General features: G+C 38.2%; 2 protein-coding genes across 3 annotated transcripts in view; both read right to left on the bottom strand.

Moving 5' to 3' along the window:
* Positions 1-5,156, bottom strand: part of LOC107045248 (kinesin-like protein KIF16B) — a 72,122-nt gene extending 66,966 nt beyond the window's left edge. For both annotated transcript variants that reach the window (XM_015267442.1, XM_015267441.1), the window contains exon 1: positions 4,884-5,156. In XM_015267442.1, the coding sequence (XP_015122928.1) occupies positions 4,884-4,930 (47 nt within the window). In that variant the 5' untranslated portion in view covers positions 4,931-5,156. The remainder of the gene's footprint in view (positions 1-4,883) is intronic.
* Positions 5,157-10,974: 5,818 nt separating this feature from the next.
* Positions 10,975-22,233, bottom strand: LOC107045242. Its single transcript, XM_015267433.1, has 4 exons — positions 21,841-22,233; positions 21,504-21,713; positions 11,609-16,384; positions 10,975-11,194 (listed from the first exon to the last, which is right to left on the bottom strand). The coding sequence occupies exons 1-4, from the start codon at positions 21,898-21,900 to the stop codon at positions 11,135-11,137; spliced, it is 5,106 nt and encodes a 1,701-aa protein (XP_015122919.1). The 5' UTR covers positions 21,901-22,233; the 3' UTR covers positions 10,975-11,134.
* Positions 22,234-22,276: the final 43 nt, after the last annotated feature.

Consider the following 22,276-nt stretch of genomic DNA (forward strand, 5'->3'; position numbering starts at 1 on the left):
TTTTTCAAGAAATATCGATTTTTGACTGATTTACAGTCATTTGTCTATAACGCGACGCGCGCGCGGTAGCGCGCTCCGACAATCAATTGTTAATATCTCGAAAACTATTGGTCGTAGAAACAAAAGTAAAAAACCATTTTGTTCGTCGTTCAATTCTCTAAATAACTTATGCTATATGTCTCGATAGCTTCTCAATAGTTTACGAGATATTTCAATCAAAAGCTGCCTATCCAAGGGGTATTTTGTTAATAAACAATGATCTCATCTTGGCTTTAGGCCACATTTTATTTATATGCTCTCCCGAGTATTTAAAAAAAAAAATCATGAAAATCGGTCACTAACTTGGTAAAGTCGCCGACAAACTCGATTTTTCACGCCCACCGACTGGACTACTACTGTGCACAGCAGAACTGTCCACAAATAAAATAGTGCACGGGCGANAAGACTAGGTTTAAGTTCTAGACTATGTGATAAGATTGTGAAAAGATCATGAATGAGAAGATACTTCGAATTAGTGAAAAAGCATCAGAATCGGTCATATAATTTACCTAGAATAGTATATTTCGTCATTTGGCCGAAAAAACTTTTCTGGCGAATATGAGGTTTGCAGCACGAGCCGAAGGCGAGGGACCATGCCATGGGGGACCATGGTTGAGGGACTGTCTGCAATGTCTGTATGTTCGCAATCATATTCATCAGAAAAGTTTTTTTTGGCCGTATGACGAACAATATTTTTTGTCATGACGGCCGTAGGCAGAGATCCACGGATGCGGAGCGTCCGTGAAACGCTGCCTTACGGCCGGAATGACAAAAAAATAATTAAACACCCCGTCGCACGTGTATCCGAACTATATTTTTTGGTAGTGATGTTACGTTCAGCGAGTGCCGAACTGTGCTATTTGTCGTTTACTAGTAAACGAAAAGTCGAAACTTGTAAATGAAAAGACTTTTCCAAGACTCGGGCATGTAATGTACAGTCGTCAAATTAAGTTCTGGGAGTAACTAGACGTTTTCTGGTAAGGTTGGGTTGGATGGGAGAATGGGATCGAAATGAACGACCCAACCCAACCTCTAGCAACAAACGTCTAGTTACTCCCAGAACTTATTTTGACGAGTGTACTAGTTCGACACATGTGAGACGGGAATTTTAAGCTCGTGTCATTGGCAGCCTTCGGCTTCGCCTCGAGTCACCAATTTCACACTCGTGAAAATTCCGTCTCACTCGTATCGAAATATACTATTTTGACACTACTGCTACGTTTACCTCGTTTATGCCGAAAACTGCCTTTTCGTTTACTTGTAAATGAAAACGGCATAGTTCGGCCATTCGTGGTAACATCACTGTCAAATTGTATATTTCAAAAAACACTTTTCAGATGAGTATCGAACGATATTTTTCGATGAAAAATATTATTTGACACATATGCGAGACGGGAATTTTCAGCTCGTGTGATTAGCAACTTCACATTCGTGAATATTCATCTCACTCGCATCAAAATATACTGTTTTGAAATGTCTCCTAAGACCATTGCCCCAATAATTGCGAACGTGATTTACATGTTCATGTGCAGATTATTTCACAACCATCTCTGAAACAAAGGTTTTCATGAAAAGATATTTCCGCAGAATTGTATTCTGTACAAAAAAATCTCTCCTTACATTCCCTCCGGAACCCATAATCAACCCGTATGGTCATCACTCCATCAACACTCCGAAATTCTTTGCTCACATAAATTATTAAATATACAGCGGAAAATCAAGTACGGCTACAGATAAGTTATTTTATACATATAAATTTATATATCTAGTGATGCGTACGCCTGATAAAAACGCGGAGTTGGCATCAACTTGACGTTTTTTCACCGAGCTTATCCAGCAGTGGACATAAACTTTGCCGTACTTAAGGAAGCCAAGTGGGTCAAGTGCACAACTAAATTGATCATTTTTTTCAAAAACCTTGCATAATAAATTGTGTTAACTTGATTAATTCATCTCGCCAATTTATATTCAAATTGAGTTGGGATGTAAGACATGTAAATTTTCTTTTTCTTTTTTCGACCAAAAAATATTTGTTTTATTGACTAAATGGTGATATCCAGTGGGAATCGTGGCAACACCGCTACTGTCAGCTGATGGTAGAGGCGCGAGGGTTTGTTGATATTCGAATGTGTGTTTGAGTTTATACATGCCTGTGAACGAACCATGGCCTCAGACGAAAATAAAAATTTATTGCGTGACAAAAGGGGACAGTTTATCTCCGAAAAATGTAAAATTCGTGAAACCAGGTCCCGAGAGGGTGTAAAAAATTATCATAAGCAACAAAAATTACTGAAAGAAAGTGCAAAAAAATCAGAAGCAAGAAAACCGAAGAAAGAATCGAAGGAAGAACCTTTCATTTTCCACGGACGGCGTGTAGTAGAACTTGTTACGCTAGGTGATAATGAAAACACAGTCATTTTCTTAATCACCCATCTCTCACCCCCAGACTCCAATATTCCTTTATTCTCTCCACATGAGGCTGAAGGCGGGAGCTGGGTATAGTTTGTGAGGCGGACTGTACGGCCCCCACCGTAGCCGCTCGCTCAACGCTACATCGGTAGCCACGAGTTTAAACCTCCTCCCAGACAAATTAAATGATAAAAAACAATCAAACAATTTTTTTTTATTATTATTATTTCTTAATGTATGACGAGGGTAGGGAATGATTTCTCGAGGAGGAATTTCATGATATTTTTTTTATTTTTATAAGCTTTTACGCGGTCAATAGGGGTGCAATAAACGCATACAGCAATCGATGTCATTTTATTTTTAATGTGTCCCTAAGGGGTTAGGGGACCCTGTCCAACAAAAATTATCGCGGTGCACCTATTAGGGTATTTTTAATTAATTTTATAAGATTTATTTCTCCCAACTTCCGGTGAACAAAATGGTGATGCACGGACACGCATGCACCAACCGACTCCATTCTACTTGGAATATGTTACTGAGGGGTTGGGGGACCCTCTCCAACAAAAATTGTGACGGTGCACTAATTAGAGTATTTTTAATAAATTTTTCAAGATTCATTTTGTGTAACTTCCGGTGAATGCGGTGGGGGTGCACGGACACGCATGCACCAACCGACTCCATTCCACTTGGAATATGTGCCTAGGGGGTTGGGGGACCCTCCCCAATGAAAATTATCGCAGTGCGCCAATTAGGGGATTTTTAATTGATTTTTTAAGATTCATTTCTCCCAACTTCCGGTGAACAAAATGGTGGTGCACGGACACGCATGCACCAACCGACTCCATTCCGCTTGGAATATGTTACTGAGGGGTTGGGGGACCCGGTTGATGCATGCGTGTCCGTGCACCCCCGCCGCATTCACCGGAAGTTACACAAAATGAATCTTTAAAAATTAATTAAAAATCCTCTAATTAGCGCACCGCGATAATTTTTGTTGGGGAGGGTCCCCTAACCCCTTAGGGACACATTAAAAATAAAATGACATCGATTGGTGTATGCGTTTATTGCACCCCTATTGACTGCGTAAAAACATAAAAATAAAAAAAATATCATGAAATTCCTCCTCGAGAAATCATTCCCCACCCTCGTCATACATTAAGAAATAATAATAATAAAAAAAAATTGTTCGATTGTTTTTTATCATTTAATTTGTCTGGAAGGAGGTTTAAACTCGTGTCTACCGATGTAGCGTTGAGCGAGCGGCTACGGTGGGGGCCGTACAGTCCGCCTCACAAACTATACACATCTCCCGCTGAACTGCTCCCGCCAGCTTCAGCCTCATCTCTCCACTACTCATTAATATATTCAGATTCAATCTAATGAATTTTTTAAGATGGAAATGTCGAGAAACCCATTTTATTGGACATTTGGTTAGCCATAACAAGATCCATTGAAATGATTTCCCGAGATGAGTAGATCCTGAGATCAATGTTCTTTCGCACTATTCGTTTGAAATTCAATTATAAACACCATTCGAGTCTCATTGATTGATAATTACGTTTGAAATCCTAAAATTCACTTTGAAAAAACATCCATCGTGAGTGACAGGTAGGGTTATGTTGACGGGGGGCGTACAAGCGGAGTAGGACAGCTGTGTGCGCTGTTGTCGCGTATTATCCATTTTGCTATGAGCGATTTTTTTCCCCGGAAGTGAGTCGAAAAATTAAGATTTCGTTCTTATTTACCCCGGTTCCTCTGATTTCGCCCGGATCAATCGATTCAGCTTTTTTTTACATTTTTTCCATATTTTTCGGGATTTTTCATTAATCTCTAAATTGGCCAATCTTTTATTTTAGTGCATAACCTCATAAGAGGCAATGCTGGATCTTCAAATTTTGTTTATTTAAATTCTCAATAATTAATAACGGTGAAAGGTCAAGATTGTCATCTAAATTTTTTAAATATTTTTCGCTATTACAGGAAAAAAAATGAATTTCTGTTGATTTATTAAACATTTTCCCTTGGCAACCTTAAAGTCTCGGTATGAATAGCCCCATTGTGATATTCCCTCATAGAGTTGTCGTATCACGTCTGCGTCTTTACGCTCCGACACCCTGAGAGGTCACACGAGTGGTCTATCCCCTCTCGACCCGAGATTCTTACAAACAACAAATGGAAACAGAAGAAGAGAAAAATAAAGAGCATATGAGAGGAAAACAAAAGAGGAAAAGTGACAGATACGACAGGTGGGAGTGTGTGAAAAACGTTTGAAGACGCCATCTGGATGATATTCGAGGGTGAGAGACCATCTCAAAACCCCTGTGGAAGACGACACAGACCCACTGGAAAAACTCAACGTCGAAAACTCTCGTCAAATCCATAGAAAAACGTCCAAAAACAACTCAACAAGGTCATAGTCATACATGGTGCCTCACCTTTTGTTGAAGGGACGAACCCTAACGGCCACCTTCACCGAAGCCATGATTCTCGAAACAAAACAAAGAACAAATAACCAAATAAAAAACAATCACTAACACTAAACTCTAGTTTTATTCACGGATATTTGACACTTTTGTTATGCTTTAAGTGACACATCGTAACGCTGGATTGCCGTCTTTGGGGTTATTGTTGTACGATGGTAGTTTGCACAGTCGCACAACGCCATCGTTATCAGACGCAATTTACTCCCACTCACTGTTACGCTTAAGACACTGGCGCACCAACTGGCGACTGAATATTTAGAACCTGTGGGAGAGATATTCAGTTGATGGTGGGGCGCGATGAGAGAGTGGTGGGGAGATGATAAGGGGAAGTTTGAAACGGTACCGACGTGTAAGAGCACATCAGGTAATCCGTACGGAACATCGAAGGATAGTCCATTCAATGGTAATTTTTGAATAGTAGGTATACTGATAAGAATATAGTGCTGCCTAAAATATTCATTCATACAAAACATGCAAAATTTCCAACCAAGATTTCCCTGAATTAAACCAAATTCCGAAAATCACTCCATCTTCGTCCGTAAGCTTGGGGGGTTTTTTGCACACATTTTAGGTCGCGATGATTTTTTCATTGGATTCTATGTTTTTCGACCTGCTGAATCCGAATATAAAAATCCGCGGCTCGAATTTCTGTGAGTTTTTTTGTTATTAACAATTTTTTAATAAATAATTGAAAAATCGTATTTTCGGGTCGGGAAATTTTTTTTCTGTAAAATATACGCCATTTTAAGGGGGGTATGTATGAGCTATTTTTTAATTCGTATTCGCAACGGTTCTATCAATAAGAAATCATAAACAAATGATTTTTCTAGGTATTTTTGAAAATATTGACTTTTTTTTTCGTATTTCACGTTGTTGCATGAGTTATTTATATAATCCATCATGAATCATGGAGGAAAGGGCTCAATTTATAGTAAATTAGTCATTTTTCAATAATTTGTTTAATTTTAAAAAAATCAATTTTCGACGGAGAAAAAATTTTTTCTGCATGTTAGAAGCAATTTGAAAAAGGTAAGTCCTCATAGTCTTTTCCCTAAAGTTAACCAAAAATTGGGTGGTGCCAGATGGTATGACCGTTGTGGTCTTTTACCTACCCGTCCCAGTACCTACGCGGTACCCCAGCCTAATTCCCTACCCCCACTTGCCTCTAAGCTAACTTATATCTAACTCCACATACTTATAACTAACTCCACATGCACTGGGTTCGTTTTCGGGCGATGAAAAAATCTTTCATCACCGGGACTCGAACCCGCGCTACTGGGACGCTTTGGTTTATAGGGCCAGCACGCTGACGACGAGCCCAAAGACGTCCCTCTAAAGTCAACCATTTGTTCATAACAAAATTATGAAGAGATTAATTCCTCACAAATTCACCCAAGATTTACAGAAGAAGAAATCCTGCAGAATTTGCGCTGTGTAGGCATTTTATTCATACAAATTTGAACAAATCAATACTTTCAGTGCAGATTAACATTTTTATGGCTGTATTTGTTTCAATAACGAATGAAAATCTTCCATCGCGATAGTTTCAATCCCGTAATGAAGAGGTAAAACGGTTTGAGTGGAATTCTCGCTCAGTTTTCAAGGAATATCTTCGAATCTAAGGCAGCTGATGTGATTTTTGTGAAAACCTTTTTTGAAGGTCTCATCTAGCTCTACAAAAAAGCTCTTCAGAGAAATTTTACTATCTTTTTAAGATCCCGAGATATTTCTCGGACACTGACCTCCGGACGAAATCTACTGGAACTGCTTTTCCTCTGCGGTAATGAATTATGTGAACAAAATGTAATCAGTTCTTATCGCCATTCGGTTCAAAAATGCTCTAATAACAGATGTGCCTGTATAAAGGCTGGAATCGCGTGTATCAGTTTCTGTTCTTGTAAAACCAAAGGAACGTGTCATAATAAATATACGATGAAATAACTGCAGTGTGGAAAACTTTTATTGTCCTGGATCCTGAGAGTTTCAGGTGGTTTATTATTTTTCAATACTCGCACAGAACGAGTATTTAATCCCACATCTTCGATCCGCAAGATTTTCCCTTTTTTTAAATTTCGGGTGAATTTGTGAGGAATTAATTTCTTTATAATTTTTTTATGAACAAATGGTTGACTTTAGGGAAAATATTATAAGGACTTACCTTTTTCAAATTGCTTCTAACATGCAGAAAATTTTTTTTCTCCGTCGAAAATTGTTTTTTTTTTATTCAAACAAATTATTGAAAAATGACTAATTTACTATAAATTGAGTCCTTTCCTCCATGATTCATGATGTATCATATAAATAACTCATGCAACAACGTGAAATACGAAAAAAAATAATAATCAATACTTTCGAAAATACCTAGAAAAATCATTTGTTTATGATTTTTTATTAATGGAACCGTTGCGAATACGAAAAAATGACTCAGGACATACCCCCCTTAAAATGGCGTATATTTTACAGAAAAAAAAATTTTTATAGTTCTCTCTGCCCTCAGTCCTTCGATAAAACGTTAATAGAAAAATAGTATTTATACATACTTAAATTAATTTGAAACATCACATTTGAAGAAACCATCCGAAAGCACTGTTTCAGGGAAATTCAGGGCAATTCGAAATTTTCAATAACCATCTTGTAACTCCGACTTGATGCCATTAAAACAAACATTTTAAGCTATGACTGAATTCATTTGAAGCATGATATTCAAAGATATTCCCGGGATTTTGATTTTCAAAAAATATATAATTTTTGCAATTTTTCAAATAAATCAAAATAACGATTATTGGTCCGCGTGCCTAAAAGTCCAATTTCCGCCACATTGTGAAGAAAAATATTGTTCGTAACTCGTGAAAAAATGTTTTTTAGCTCGTGGGATTATATCACTCGCCAAAAAACACATTTTTGCACTTGTTACGAAATATACTATTTGGAGATAATCAAATTTATTTGTATCTGTTCCACGCATTGAATGGTTTTCAGATTGTTTTTTTTAATAAATGAAAAAATATTAATCCATGCAAAAAAGTGGCAACATCCTCGGTAGTTTTTTTTTCACCAGGAGCTGGTACCACTGGTTCCAGGGAGCTCCAATCACAACGCTTCATCGCTCTCGTTCAAGAGACGTTTAAGTTGACCGCGCTACCTCACCCGATCGGTACTTAGGACTGCTGCTCGTTTGGGCTACGTACGCAGAAATTTCATTTTTCAGTACTTTTTTCGCTATTATTAATAATCAATACTCCTAGGCGACAATCTTTTTCACTCAAAAAATCATTGATCACATGTTCTAAATGTGTCTAAAATTTCATGACTTTGGCTGCATTTTTTCCTTGGGTTTTGCAGTTTTTTTGGTGATTTCCGTAAGATCACGGGTTAAATGACCACTTTTTCAAAAATTCATAATAAATTAACCATGCTCCCCAGCAGTCTGAAACTTTGCACACGCCTTTTCCATCATTTAAAGAATACGTAAAAAAAAGAAAAAAATGGCTGCTTTTTTTCTAACCCTCCGGGCTCGCCCAATTATCCTTAATTATAAGGGGTGTCCGCAGCACTTTTGAGTAAAATATGACAATGTGCTTGCGAATTAAATATNGTAAGATCACGGGTTAGGTGACCACTTTTTCAAAAATTCATAATAAATTAACCATGCTCCCCAGCAGTCTGAAACTTTGCACACGCCTTTTCCATCATTTAAAGAATACGTAAAAAAAAGAAAAAAATGGCTGCTTTTTTTCTAACCCTCCGGGCTCGCCCAATTATCCTTAATTATAAGGGGTGTCCGCAGCACTTTTGAGTAAAATATGACAATGTGCTTGCGAATTAAATATATCATATAGTAATCAAAAATGTTAAAAAGGTATTTGTAAAAGCAGTTCTAACTACTTTTATGGTTCCGTTCGTGTTTAATTAGTTATTCAAATTGCGCCTTATACACAACCTTTATGGACGCTACTTTGTCCCATACCCCTCACACTGTTGACAATGTGCTAGCCAGCAAAGGAATAAGCTAAATTGTTCTATATTAAGCTCTAAACAATATGGGCACGAAGTTCCATTAGGTTTTATCGTTGATTTGTTCAATAAATTAATGATAAAAATACAATGGTGATGTCTGTCATTATCCAACATACGACATGTTTGATGTCCCGTCTCTCTCGAAACTAACCTCACTAACTTGACTATTTCACACTCCACTCACCCGCGCGCCCATCGCAAGTGCGGCGACCCCTTAAGGGGTACCGGAACCGACCACAAAAAGACGTTTACCAAAAACAAGTTTTCTTAGATTCTATGCAATGAGAATCAATGAAACTTTTTCCCCCTATTGAGAGGAGCAGAACGCATCGCTCTCTTCTCATGCTTTTCTTATTTATGCAAAAAAAATTGCAAATTATTTAACGGCAAGGACCAGGGCAAGGCCGACGCCATTTCATTTGTAGGAATCTGCCAAGTCATGGTAGAAAAACGGATTTTTTGTAGATTTTTCTTAGCCGATGGCTATTTTCATGAGAAGAGAGCGATCGAGTGAGTTCCAAGGCAGAGATTTTGAATACAAAAATGTACTTTTGTTGCGGAATTTTCGTAAAAACTTTTCGTAAAATCCAAAAAACCACGGGAACCTGCAATACCGATAGGGGGCACCCCTAAACTCTGCGTACGACGGGTTCCGTTACCCCTTCAGCACAACTTTGAGATATCTTATATTGGTGTAGATAATCATACATAATATTTAAACCGATAAATTATGACAGATTTCTACAAAATATGATAATAAATGACAGAAAAGAACATTTTACTTTACTGTTTTTCTTGATAATCAATCAGCTCTTGTCACATTTGGTAAAAAAAAAATATGATGACATATTATGGCAAAAAATGTCATGAAATGTCAAACGAAGAGAGAGCAATACCAGAACAAACGACATATTTTGAAAAATTACGGTAAATTCTGTGGAAATTCGCCAATTACTGATCAGGAATATCGAATTCGAATATATTATTACAAATTCTATGATACAATATGACATTCTGACAATTTTTATAAGAAAAAATTTGTCAAAATTTGACAGAATCTGTCAACCTGATTTCCACGAGGAAAGAACAACTAGATTTTTTATTCGAGAAGCTTTCATGGATGATTTAAAGAAATTGCAATTGATTTCTCGTTCTGGCTACCCGATACGCCAATGAGCGAAAATTATTTTGTCAGTAAAACAACAATGACGATGTGCTAGCCAGTCTGTAACTTCGAAAGAAATATTTTTCGTTTAACTTCACTTTATGAGAGATATTCTCATTCTGAAATGGCATGATCTCCATACAATTGATTAACCTCTTGACCCAAATATGTCTTATTGTGAAAGTAAATCCAAAATATCTACATGCTTATGTTGACTCCCAAATCTCGAGCGGAACATAAACAAATTAAGTATTACTAAAATTTTTCCCATCAGATCAATGTTTTTCATTGGTATACACTCGATCGCCTCCCTCTTCTATTCAATTTTTATTGAATTTTTCTCTCCGTGTTGAAGCACAATATACTATCACTAAATACAAGAATTACTTTTGGATTGTTTTTTCTCTCGGAGTGAAGTTCGTTAAATGAGTTTGTTTTAAAGTTTAGATCTTCTATCTTTAGAATGCTATATGAGGTATTCCACGTCAAACGATCAACCCTTGGCCCTTAACAGCTCGAAAATGAAAGGCGTTCTAATCAACCGATTCCAATTTTTCAAGCATGAAAATGTTTCGTTGTCTACCACCTTTGAGAACATGTAGGATGAATTCCTAATTCTATCCTTAGATGTGTATAAGAATCAATAAATAGTTTACATGTTTTCCCAACCCATTCGATGTGAGAATTCATTCACCAATTCCTCATTCCAATTGATCATCAACTAAAGGATATACCAGAATCTCCATTCGGACTTCCACTTTGTCATCTTCCTGGCAAACAGTTCCGTCAATGTAAAGTTGTCGCCATCTGTCGTAGTAATATTTTGATAGATATAACAAAGATCTAAAATAAAAAACAAGATAAATTGAAGAATATTTAATCATTCACTTTATACATAAACTCTCCACTGTTTCACCCATTTCATCAAAACATAACATTTGCGTAGTTTTTAGATCTAAATCAGTATAAATACGAATACGGAGAGAAATTCATGTGCGCGACATTGGTGATTGATTTCACCTCAGAAGACATTTCGACAGATGGGACATGTGGCTTTCTGGCTCGTGCTGAACCATTTGTACTGAAAGAAGAAATTACAACAAAGTTAATAGTATTTACTCAATCATCCAAAACGTAGGATCGAGATTCTACGATTTTGAGGACTAGACTTGAAAATTAAAAAATATCCAAAATTATTCCAACCGTTTCCAATCATCTTCAAAAAAACTCCTCAGCCATTAACGGTCATAACGGCAATTTAAATAGAAATCAATAAAGGAAGGAATCCGAAGAAGAATAAAACAATTTTTCCACTAATTGCCAACGTTTCGAACACACCAAGTGTTCTTCATCAGGGCATTCATTTATTCTGTAGATAAATAAAAATTATTTTCCCTATGAAATACTACTAAAAACCGATCGTTTTAACCGTTAATGACTGAGGAAGTTGGAGTTTTTTGAGGTTAAAAATATCCAATGCATTGCCGTCCCTTACCAAACAAGGTGCATGGAACTTCTTCCTGCAGGTATGGCATGACAGTTTCGGTATCTGATACGTGTTGATATGAAAGATACTGAAACAGATGTAGCACTCCTCGACTCCAGCAAACTTTTTATCCAGATTCCTCTTCCACATCATGAGTCCGTCCCAAATGGAGCCATTCTGGTGTGTCAGAAATATCGACAGCTGCATGTGACAATTTCTCCAGTTTGATGCACCTCCTGCATGCTGTCCAGGTTCTACTGTGACTAGCCCCAAGGGATGATTGACAGGAAGCACCATACTCAGCTCTAACTTGGTATCGTCCATCTCGTAGAGAGCAACCACGGCTCTAGCATTTGGCTGCACTTTGATCTGCAAATTTCCCACATCGTTCAATCGTTTGTTGAACAGCTCTTCTTGGCAGAGAATGGGACTGACGTAGAGAGTTGTGATTCTCTCGACTGTACTGCTGACTCTGCTCTCTGTCGTGCTCCACCATTGCCTCGCCAGGACTGGCAAATGCCTCAGACACTTAATATAAATCCAGCAGACAATTTCCTCGACCCTAATCTCGCTTGTGCTTCCGCCCACCTCTACCACAGGTTCACTCCTGAACATCTCTGTAATCTGTCCCACCATCCCCTTACTCTTGTTCTCCTGCAGCACCTCCACAGGCATCAGCCTAAAGACATTATTCATCAAACTTGGGAACAGCTCATCCTTGAGCACCTCAGCATACTGATACCTAAGATCTGCATGTGCAGCTTCACACATCTCCAGCAGCACCATCCACTCCAGTAGGTAAGCCAACGTATAAGTATATGAATCTGTGTGCGTCTGAATAACGCAGCTCACGGTATCACATAACCTAAACTCCATTAACATAGCATTGACAATTCTCTGATTCTCCAAGAGACTCTCCTCGAACTTCACGAGGTTCAATCCCTTAGACGCCAAGTTTTCCTCTTCAATCCTTAGCTTGTCCTCCCCGACCAGCTTCGGAATCAGAACTTTGAGGAGGTGGAAGCATGAGATTTGCAAAGATGTCACTGGGGACGACAACAGCTTGATGCAGAATCTGACCAACTGATCTGCGTTGATCCTCGAGGATTCATCCATAGAGATGATGTCTCCGTCTAAACCCCTCAAAGCCCTTCCTAAATGGTTCAGAACAATGATTGGGGTCAAATGATCGTCTTTCGAGTTTAAAAGATTCCCATAGAACATCCACATCTCCACAACAGTCTGATGCACATCCTCAGCGAATATTTCCCTCCACTCTTCCAATAAGTTCGCAGGTACCCCCAAGATCCTCTCGGCCTTGTGTCTCCTCAGTACTATCTGGAGTTGGTAGAAAAGATTGCTGACAGCTGCTACAAAGCATCGTACCTTGATATCCTCATGATTTTCCTTGGATTTTGCAAACGAAAGCAGCCAAGACGTCAGATAAACCATGGCAGAGTCCCATAAACTGGTGTCCAACTCTTGTGGGATTGTCTGGACGACCTGCGTGAAGAGCCTAATGAACTCCAAACGCAAATAGAAATCAGAGAGTGAAATTGAGGTGATACTGGAAGGTTTTTCTCCATCGTGCAAGAGGTATACTCGTTTTTTGTGAAGATATATCAAATGTTTGAGAACCTCCAGTGATCTAGATGGATATTTCTTCGTCTTGAGGAGATTCCTCGAGATGATGAGAGCGTTTAAGTGATGGCTGAGGGTTTTCTCAGTTTCGTCATTTTTTTCTGTTTTTTCTGGCGTATTTTTATCCAGATAATTCTCCAAGAACTCCGCTCCTCGTTCTTTCACCCTGACTAAATGCTCATCATTTCCGGTCAAATACTTCAAGAACTCACTAAAGATGCTTCCGAATTCGGTCCAGAAGGTATCGACATCTGCAGGCTCGAGAATCCTCGACCAAACCTTTTTAGGCATTTCATCCCTCAGCTCTCTGCACTGGTCCTCCAACTGCTTATGAATTTCAACAATTGAGTCATAACTCCTCGAGTATTTGTAATGACTCTGGTACAACTTCCCTAAACTCGTGATGAGAATGATAGAATTGAGAATATTTGGAAGTTTCTTGAAGCAATCGTCCAGTGCAGATTCATCAATTTCGTCATCATCAAGCTTTACAATCAAACTATTCATCAGTTTCGTGTTGAATAATGCCCATTTCAAACAAGACTCCGTCATATCCGGAGTTTTTTCATCTTCCGGAAGGGCTAGAGTCACTTCTTCATCCAATCTAATACTCCTGAGCGGATTCTGAAAATGGAAATCCCCAGAAATAAGCTCTCCCTGTAGAACCAAATCAGTAGCTCGAGGAATCCATTCATCAAACAGAGTCTTCTGTTCAAAATTAAACTCAATTAAAGCGTTCAGAGCTTCATGATACTCATAATTACTCGAAGATTCCATTAAATCAACGGAGACCTTGACGAGTTGCTCGATATTCGTGTACTCAGATCCATAAAGCCTGTCATAGATCATCGTCATGCAGTCTCTCTGGACGTCAAATAACTGTGGTATATTGTCCTGACCATTCAACTTATGCTGAATCCTCAAAAAACCGATCTTCCACTTCTGTTGGATCGACTCTTTAATCTCAATCGACAAATCCTCATAAAGACTCAGCTCGAAAAGAGTCTTGAGCAATCTCAAAGCTCCTGAAGACCATTTTCTATGGTCCCAAGTTAGCTCCAAAAGCTTGGCGATCAACTCGACAACAGTTTCGAATATTTTATAATCAGACGTGATCGGAACTGAGCAAAGAATTTCTGAAATTTCATTAATGGCTTCTACATTCACTGAAAATTCACCGTAAGTCGACTCGAAAGCTAACAAAAGTAGTCTCTCATCGATCTTCTCTGGAGTCTCCTGTCTAATGATCTCTTTGGAAATGTTTATCAAATGTTCAGTCACTCTGGAAGTCTTCAGCCACTGCTTAATCAAGTCATCTATTCTATTTCCTTCACAAAGAGCACAATTCACAGCCGAGTTCAACAAACTCTTCTCCTCAAGCTTGATCAAAGAATTGAGAACGATTTTCTTCTCTTCGTCAGTCATATATTTCAGTAGAGTAAAGATCAGTTGAACGACTGCGTCAGTATCTTGAGAATTGCTCTCAACCCGCGGCTTGAGGTTCTCATTATAAAAGTCTAGCAGATTTCCACCGTTTCGTTGGGCGCTCGCTAGAGAAAAGAAGAGATCTTTTGACTCAAAAATCGAGACTAGTCGATTCAAATGAATAATATCGTTGTTGGACTCGTTGATCCGGGTGTTCTTAATGTACGAAATGCAGAGTTTATTGACAAATTGCTCTAGTTCTTTCAGGAACATCTCATCATCTTCGGTTGCAGCATCAACTTCAGAGACTTCCATCTCTTTCTCTTCAATCCCTTCGTCACAATCGGTGAACCTTACATGCTTATTTTTTTTTATAGGAATCTCAGGGTTCTTAAGACTTGTCAAAAACTTGATCTCAGCAACATGGACACTATTGACCAGCGATTTATCGTGAGATTCAATGGCAGATTCGACAACTCGTTGGAACATTGACTCGACCTCTTTCCAGAAAGCCCTAATTAACTCTATATAGGACTTACACTCGCCATTGTTTCTGTTTTTACTCCAGTACCTGATCAAATCGGTGACTTCGGTGAAGACAATTGTCTTGATGGGGGAAAAGCCCTTGATGGAGGACTCAACAATGGGGATTAGCTGGTCCTTTAGGAGAGCCTCACAAAGTCCTCGGTCTTGGTTATTTAGCATTATCGTGTATTTTAGGCACTCAACAAAGGATTTCGTAATCGCCAGCATCTCGGATCTACTCATCAGGACAGTCTTAACGGCGAATCCTTGTTTCATATTCTCGAAGAAGTTGATGAATAGTTGGGATTTGTTCTCAATATTGAATTTCGGGAATTGAGAGAGGAAGGGGAGGAGACTGGGGTAGACGACAGACGCACATCCTTGTCCGCCGTTTCTTAATACTTTCCACAATTTTGGGAGGACTAGCTTCTCAACACTGACAGATGAGTGCCAGTCCTCGGTTTTGTCTATGGCCACGAGGGAGCATTCCCAGACCGCTGAAAGGATCCCTGGTTCTGTCTCGTCAAGGCTATTCATGATTGTTGTCATTGTTCGCTTTTTTTCTTCTTTTAGGAGGTTTGGGGCGTGGGAGATGAGAGAAGCTAGGACGTTGAAAAAGGCTGTTTTTATTAAAATAGTTTCGTGTTTTCCTAATTTCCAAAACTTCGAGGATGAAATTATCTGGTTGTGGAGGTTAACGGTTTTCGTTATTTGGGCAGAGGGGACTTGTTTGAAGTAATGGGAATAGCCTTGGAGACTGCAGATCAAGACTCTCTGGTGTTTGGTCTCCGTTTCCTCGGGTGTAAGAGTCTTCTGAGTGGCGAGGGAGTGTGGGGACTGGTGGGTGAGGTTGTCCCGGATGTAGGTGAGGATCTCGTCTTGACAGTGGACGATGGCGTCAGTTAATTTAGCTTCGGGGAAGGTTGAATGGAAGGAGTTGGTGGCGGCGGAGGCTGCGGGGGGGTAGGTATCGAATTGAGAGGTGTACCAGGAGCCGGCGAGCTGTTTCAGGTAGAGAGCTATGGTACGACCCACTCGAAGGACCAAGGCGGAGTGGGCTAGTTGAGAGGCCTCTCGGACACGGTGCTCGATGTCCACGGAAAGGGCGCAGTAGAGACGCGGCCAGAAAGGTAGGACACCTTCCACGGCAGGAAGGGGAGAATCTCTGCAGAGATCTGCAAATTCTTGAAGCGCCTAAGAGAAAAACGATACGTGCTTGATGGAATTATCAAGGACAACTTGGGAAACGATGAGTGTGAATGATGAGGTACGCTTAGCATACTGTCGCTCCTTTTCAGAGTATTTGACGTGTCTTTTCCACCTAGGGGATAAAACAAGCCTATTTTAGGGGTGATGCACTTGGACAAACACGCGCTTACATCCCTTTAACGGTGTTTCACACCCAAGAAATCGTACACCATCTATACACTCTGGTTATTTAATTCCCCAGATGAAATATGCTAAAAGATCCTTATGAAAATTTGTCCTAATTGTTCTTTGTGTTTCATCGAGAAAGGAGGGGGCGAGATGAGCAATTTGATAGGTTTGAAGAGAGTTCCTTGACGGTTATAATTGAAATATCTATCATCGAGATACAATACTGTGTCGTACAATTAGGCAATTAAGTAAGGATGGACAATTTGTTTTATTTTTCTGAAGGGGATTATTGTCGAAAATATACCTGAAACTATAAGGGAACATGACATAGGAGAGAGTCGGGCAAAATGAAACAGTTAAAAAAACCACTGTTTGACGCAATTCAGCAAAAACTAAATTTTAATAAATATTTTTTTTATTAACTTTTTTTTATTCTCGAGAGTACTGATAAGAATAATAATTTTCCATTCACTAGAATGGAAAATTATTGAGGAGTTTTGACGGGAGAAGATTTTGTTAATGGATTAATTGAACAGAAAATGAAACAGCAAAATCCAAGGTGCAGAGCAAGGCCCAGAGATAGACCCAGAGGGGGAAAAAGGAAAATGTGATGCTGAATTAAAATCGAAATAATCCATTGGCAAAATCTTCGCCCATCAAAACTTCTCAATAATTTTCCATTCTACTGAATGAAAAATTATTATTCTCAGCAGTACTCCCAAGAATTTAAAAAGGTGATAAAAAAACATATTAAAAAAAAAATTTTTTTTTGCTTGAATTGCGTCAAACAATCGTTTTTTTTTTACTTTACTTTTGCTTTTTCATAGCTCCGTCAAGCTGGACAGCCAGGGTGCTCCGATCGTCTCGGTCAATAGCTCCAAATTACATGCTTTTTACATGCTTTTTTTCTGCGCAAACCAAAAAAAAATCTGTACATTTTTTATGGGTGAAAAATCGATTTTACGAATTTGAGCATCAATCTAGGCGGCCAATTTATCAGAATAGGCTAAAAAACCACACTATAATATCGTGCGATTTATAAGCTAATTATCTGCGTTAAGAAAAATATAGAAAGTTTGATTTTTCCGGGGCAAACGATAGGGGCTGGGAAATGAGGAAAATCAAGGTCATCGGAACGGGATGCTTTAGGGCCCAGAATAATCAGCTGTTTACAAGCTTTTTTTCTGCGCCACCAAAAAAATTTGCTCCAAGATTTGGAACGAAAAGTCGATCCCTCGCATTTGGGCCAATACGTAAGAGGCGAATGCGTCAGAATGGGCTGGGAAAACCATCCCACAGTATCCTCCGATTTATAACCTAATTATCTGCGTTGAGAAAAATATTTAAAAGTCGATTTTTCCGGGAAAACCAATATGGCCTGGGAAATGAGGAAAATCAAGGTCGTTGGGCAGGATTTCTCTTGGGCCCAGAATAATAAGCTGTTTACAAGCTTTTTTTCTGCGCCACCAAACAAAATTTGCTCCAAGATGTGGAGCGAAAAGTCGATTCCTCGGAATTGGGCGAACATGTAAGTGGCCAATTTGTCATAATGGACTGGGAAAACCATCCCACAGTATCCTCCGATTTATAAGCTAATAATCTGCATTAAGAAAAATATTAAAAAGTCGATTTTTCCGGGAAAACCAATATGGCCTGGGAAATGGGGAGTATCAAGGTCATTGGACAGGACTTTTCTTGGGCCCAGAATAATAAGCTGTTTACAAGCTTTTTTTCTGCGCCACCAAAAAAAATTTGCTCCAAGATTTGGAGCGAAAAGTCGATCCCTCGCATTTGGGCCAACATGTTTTTTAAAATTAATTATTCAACTAATTAGGGGCCTAATTACTGTTTCTGCTATTTATTGGGATTTTGCAAACTTGAGGGAAAGTTTCTGAAGGTACTCCTCGAGTTTCAGAATTTATCCATTTATTTCACGAGATTTAGTCTTTAACATGTTTTTTTTAAATTAATTACTTAACTAATTAGTGTTCTAATTGCAGTTTTTGCTATTTATTGGGGTTTTGCAAACTTGAGGGAAGGTTTCTAAAGGTACTCCCCGAGTTTCAGAATTTTTACATTTTTTTCACGAGATTTATTCTTCAACATGTTTTTTTAATTAATAGAAAATAATTAATTATTATAGTTTTAGATTTTTTTTGCATTTGCAATCTTTAGAAAGAAGTCGCGGAATTTGCAAAGCCTTCGGATTAGCAAAAAATGTATGCAAAGCATCTTTATCTATGGCCTTGCTAGCTCAATAAAAATCTAGCAAGGCCCCAAAAAACAAAAAAAAAACAAAAAAAAATTTTTTTTTTATCAGATAAAATTCAGGAAAAACTCCCTAATTCTGTTACAATTGACCAAATTCGAGTTTTCCACTTTGGCTTTGCCAGCTTTTCATACCTGAATGGATTGAATGAGAACCCGTTTTGAAAAAATTTTGTTCATTCAATTCCAACAAAGCAACTGTAACTAATTCCTCCTAAATATTCAGAATGTTGGTTTCATATGATCCCACATTAGTGTCAAAATCACAGAGTATTCATAGACTAAAAATTTGGATGCTTGAGGAGTAGATAATCATTCTCCCGGTGTTTGCTCAAGTTCCGAGACTATGAGAAAAGAATGAAAAAGGAAAATCGAAACTATTTTAAAATTTTTCTCGACACAGATAATTAGCTTATAAATCGGAGGATATAGGGGGATGGTTTTCCCAGCCCATTCTGAAGAATTGGCCACTTACATGTTCGCCCAATTGCGAGGAATCGACTTTTCGCTCCACATCTTGGAGCAATTTTTTTTTGGTGGCGCAGAAAAAAAGCTTGTAAACAGCTTATTATTCTGGGCCCAAGAGAAGTCCTGTCCAATGACCTTGATACTCCCCATTTCCCAGACCATATTTGTTTTTTCCGGAAAAATCGATTTTTTAATATTTTTCTCAACGCAGATAATTAGCTTATAAATCGGAGGATATTGTCGGATGGTTTTCCCAGCCCATTCTGACGAATTCGCCTCTTACGTGTTGGCCCAAATGCGAGGGATCGACTTTCCGGTCCAAATCTTGGAGCGATTTTTTTTTGGTGGCGCAGAAAAAAAAGCTTGTAAACAGCTGATTATTCTGGGCCCTAAAGCATCCCGTTCCGATGACCTTGATTTTCCTCATTTCCCAGCCCATATCGTTTTTCCCGGAAAAATCAAACTTTCTATATTTTTCTCAACGCAGATAATTAGCTTATAAATCGGAGGATATTATAGTGTGGTTTTTTTAGCCTATTCTGATGAATTGGCCGCCTAGATTGATGCCCAAATTCGTAAAATCGATTTTTCACCCATAAAAAATGTTCAGATTTTTTTTTTGTTTGCGCAGAAAAAAAGCATGTAAAAATCATGTAATTTGGAGCTATTGACCGAGACGATCGGAGCACCCTGGCTGCCCAGTTTGACGGAGCTCTTTTTCATTTTGTCCCACTCTGCCCTACAAAATAGACCTTCCTACAACAAATGGTACAGTTCCCTGATCAAATGATACGATTTGAATTAATCATGTATTTGATATTGAAGGAAATTTTGGTCAATTTCCGACTCTCGATGAGACAGAGAAAAATATCGAGGGTCCGTTTTCTGTGGGAAATGTTGAGAACTACAAAAGAGGTTTCTTAACATGGCCTTCGAAGATCATTTAGTATCCTTGGAATAATTTGAACATCAGTGAATAGAGTGAATATTTTCAGATATTTCAGATATTCAATTATTATCGTGAATATCTCTAAAACTATAATTCCTTTTTGATGAATGTGAAGTTTTCAGGTCGAGCATTCGTGGAAAATGGAATTTATCACCGAGTGCTCTATACTATTTTACAATTCTATGCAATGACATAAAATATCGAGAGACATTTGGGAAAATGATATAATACAATTCTTTAAATTTCTTGAGCTGTTATCGATAACACAACATTGAGTTAGATCGATTTGAATTGGAATTCCAAAAAAAAGCTTTTTGAATCTTCATTATGTGTTTACTTCATAAATATTTGAATTATTTCGGGAAAAAGTAATTTTAAGACAAAAATATCACGTGCTACAAATAGATTTCCATTGCGTTGGAAAATTTGTGCACTTAAGGGGTACGGCGGTGAAATTTAAAAGTCTTCACTGGGTCTTGGAACCCATTGAACAGTTTGTAATATATGACGGAAAATGGGAATAACCATGGGAAAATCGCTGACCTGAACGATTTTGCCCCGTATAATCACGACAAAGTTCATTTTTTCTTGATTTTTACTTTCAAAATGCACATTGCGCCGTAGGTTTCATACGATTTTAGCTTTTTCTTTTTCAAAATATTCGTTACACTTCAAAAAATAAAGTTAAGCATCCGTTTTACTTCCTTCGCAATAGATCATAAATGAATGAATTTTGAATGTCATAAATTTTCTTTTAAACCCGCCTTTTTGCTTCAACCTGCCATTTTTTTTGTTCATAAAAATGAGAACACGCATGATTACAATATTCAATTACTAAAAACAATGAATTTTGAGTCCTACTCTAGAGAGGCGAAAAATTTATGAAATCCAAAATTCATTTATTCATGATCTATTGCAAATTAATTAAAATGGATGCTTAACTTTATTCTTTGGAGTATAACGAACATTTTGAAAAAGAAACTTAAAATCGTCTGAAAATTACGGCACAAGGAGCATTTTGAAGGTAAAAACAGGAAAAAATGACAAAATCGATCGGAGTCGCAATTTTCCCTAATTATTCCCATATTTCCACATATATCACAAACTGTTCAACGGATCTCAAGGCCCAGTGATGACTTCAATTTCACCGACGTATCCCCTTAAAAAAAGTTTCCTGAGCTTTTCCTCTGGTACTCATTACACTCATTACAAAACCATTTCATTATTTAACATGACTGAAAATCCAAATACCTTAAATTTAGTTGTTGGATCCTTCTTATTCATCTTTTTGAATACCATCTGGAAGTTGGGATCGATCGTGTTGATTTCCACTTCGTTGATGGCACTGATAGACAGTCCAGGGAGCACAGGTACGTACCCTCCATCCTTGACTGCAGAGAATCCCACGAAATTCGGTATCGTTGTCCCCAAGAGCTCGGCACTCCTGCTACTGTTTGAGGGCTACAAACCATCATCAATCATCTACATTCCTCCCATGAATCAACAACCATCAACCCTATTGTTTATCAATCTCAATTTCTAGGTTAACCACAGGCCAACTATCAAAACCAATGAATCAGAAGTTTACCTTGGCGTTATTCTTTGTTCGTTGAGCTTTATTTTTCCCCATAGTTAAGCATTCACGCATTCACAACCATTTGTACTTGAAGAATGACGCTATTTGTCCTTTATGCCTCGATGAGGTCAGTAAATTTGACAGCCACGTTCGATGATTATACCTATATACCGAGTAATGAAGTATGAAGCCGTAGAACGCAAAACAAAAAAATAGCTTGTCCCTACTTCATTAAAAACGAAATTATCTCCATAATCAGTGATTCTATGAAAAACTGGCAAGAGACCTTTTTTGTAGGAAATTTCACCCACTATAACAATAATCTTTAGAGTTTTCTTCTTAAAATCACTCTTTTCTGAGATAAATCCAAACCCACGAAAGTCGATTTCCACTCGTCAGCACTTCAGTGATTCAGAACGCGAGAGGTCATTGCTGTCGATTTTACCCC

The sequence above is a fragment of the Diachasma alloeum genome, unplaced genomic scaffold (genome assembly GCF_001412515.2).
Source record: "Diachasma alloeum isolate Michigan unplaced genomic scaffold, Dall2.0 Dall_scaffold_00899, whole genome shotgun sequence".
In the NCBI taxonomy this organism is placed as follows: Eukaryota; Metazoa; Arthropoda; class Insecta; order Hymenoptera; family Braconidae; genus Diachasma; species Diachasma alloeum.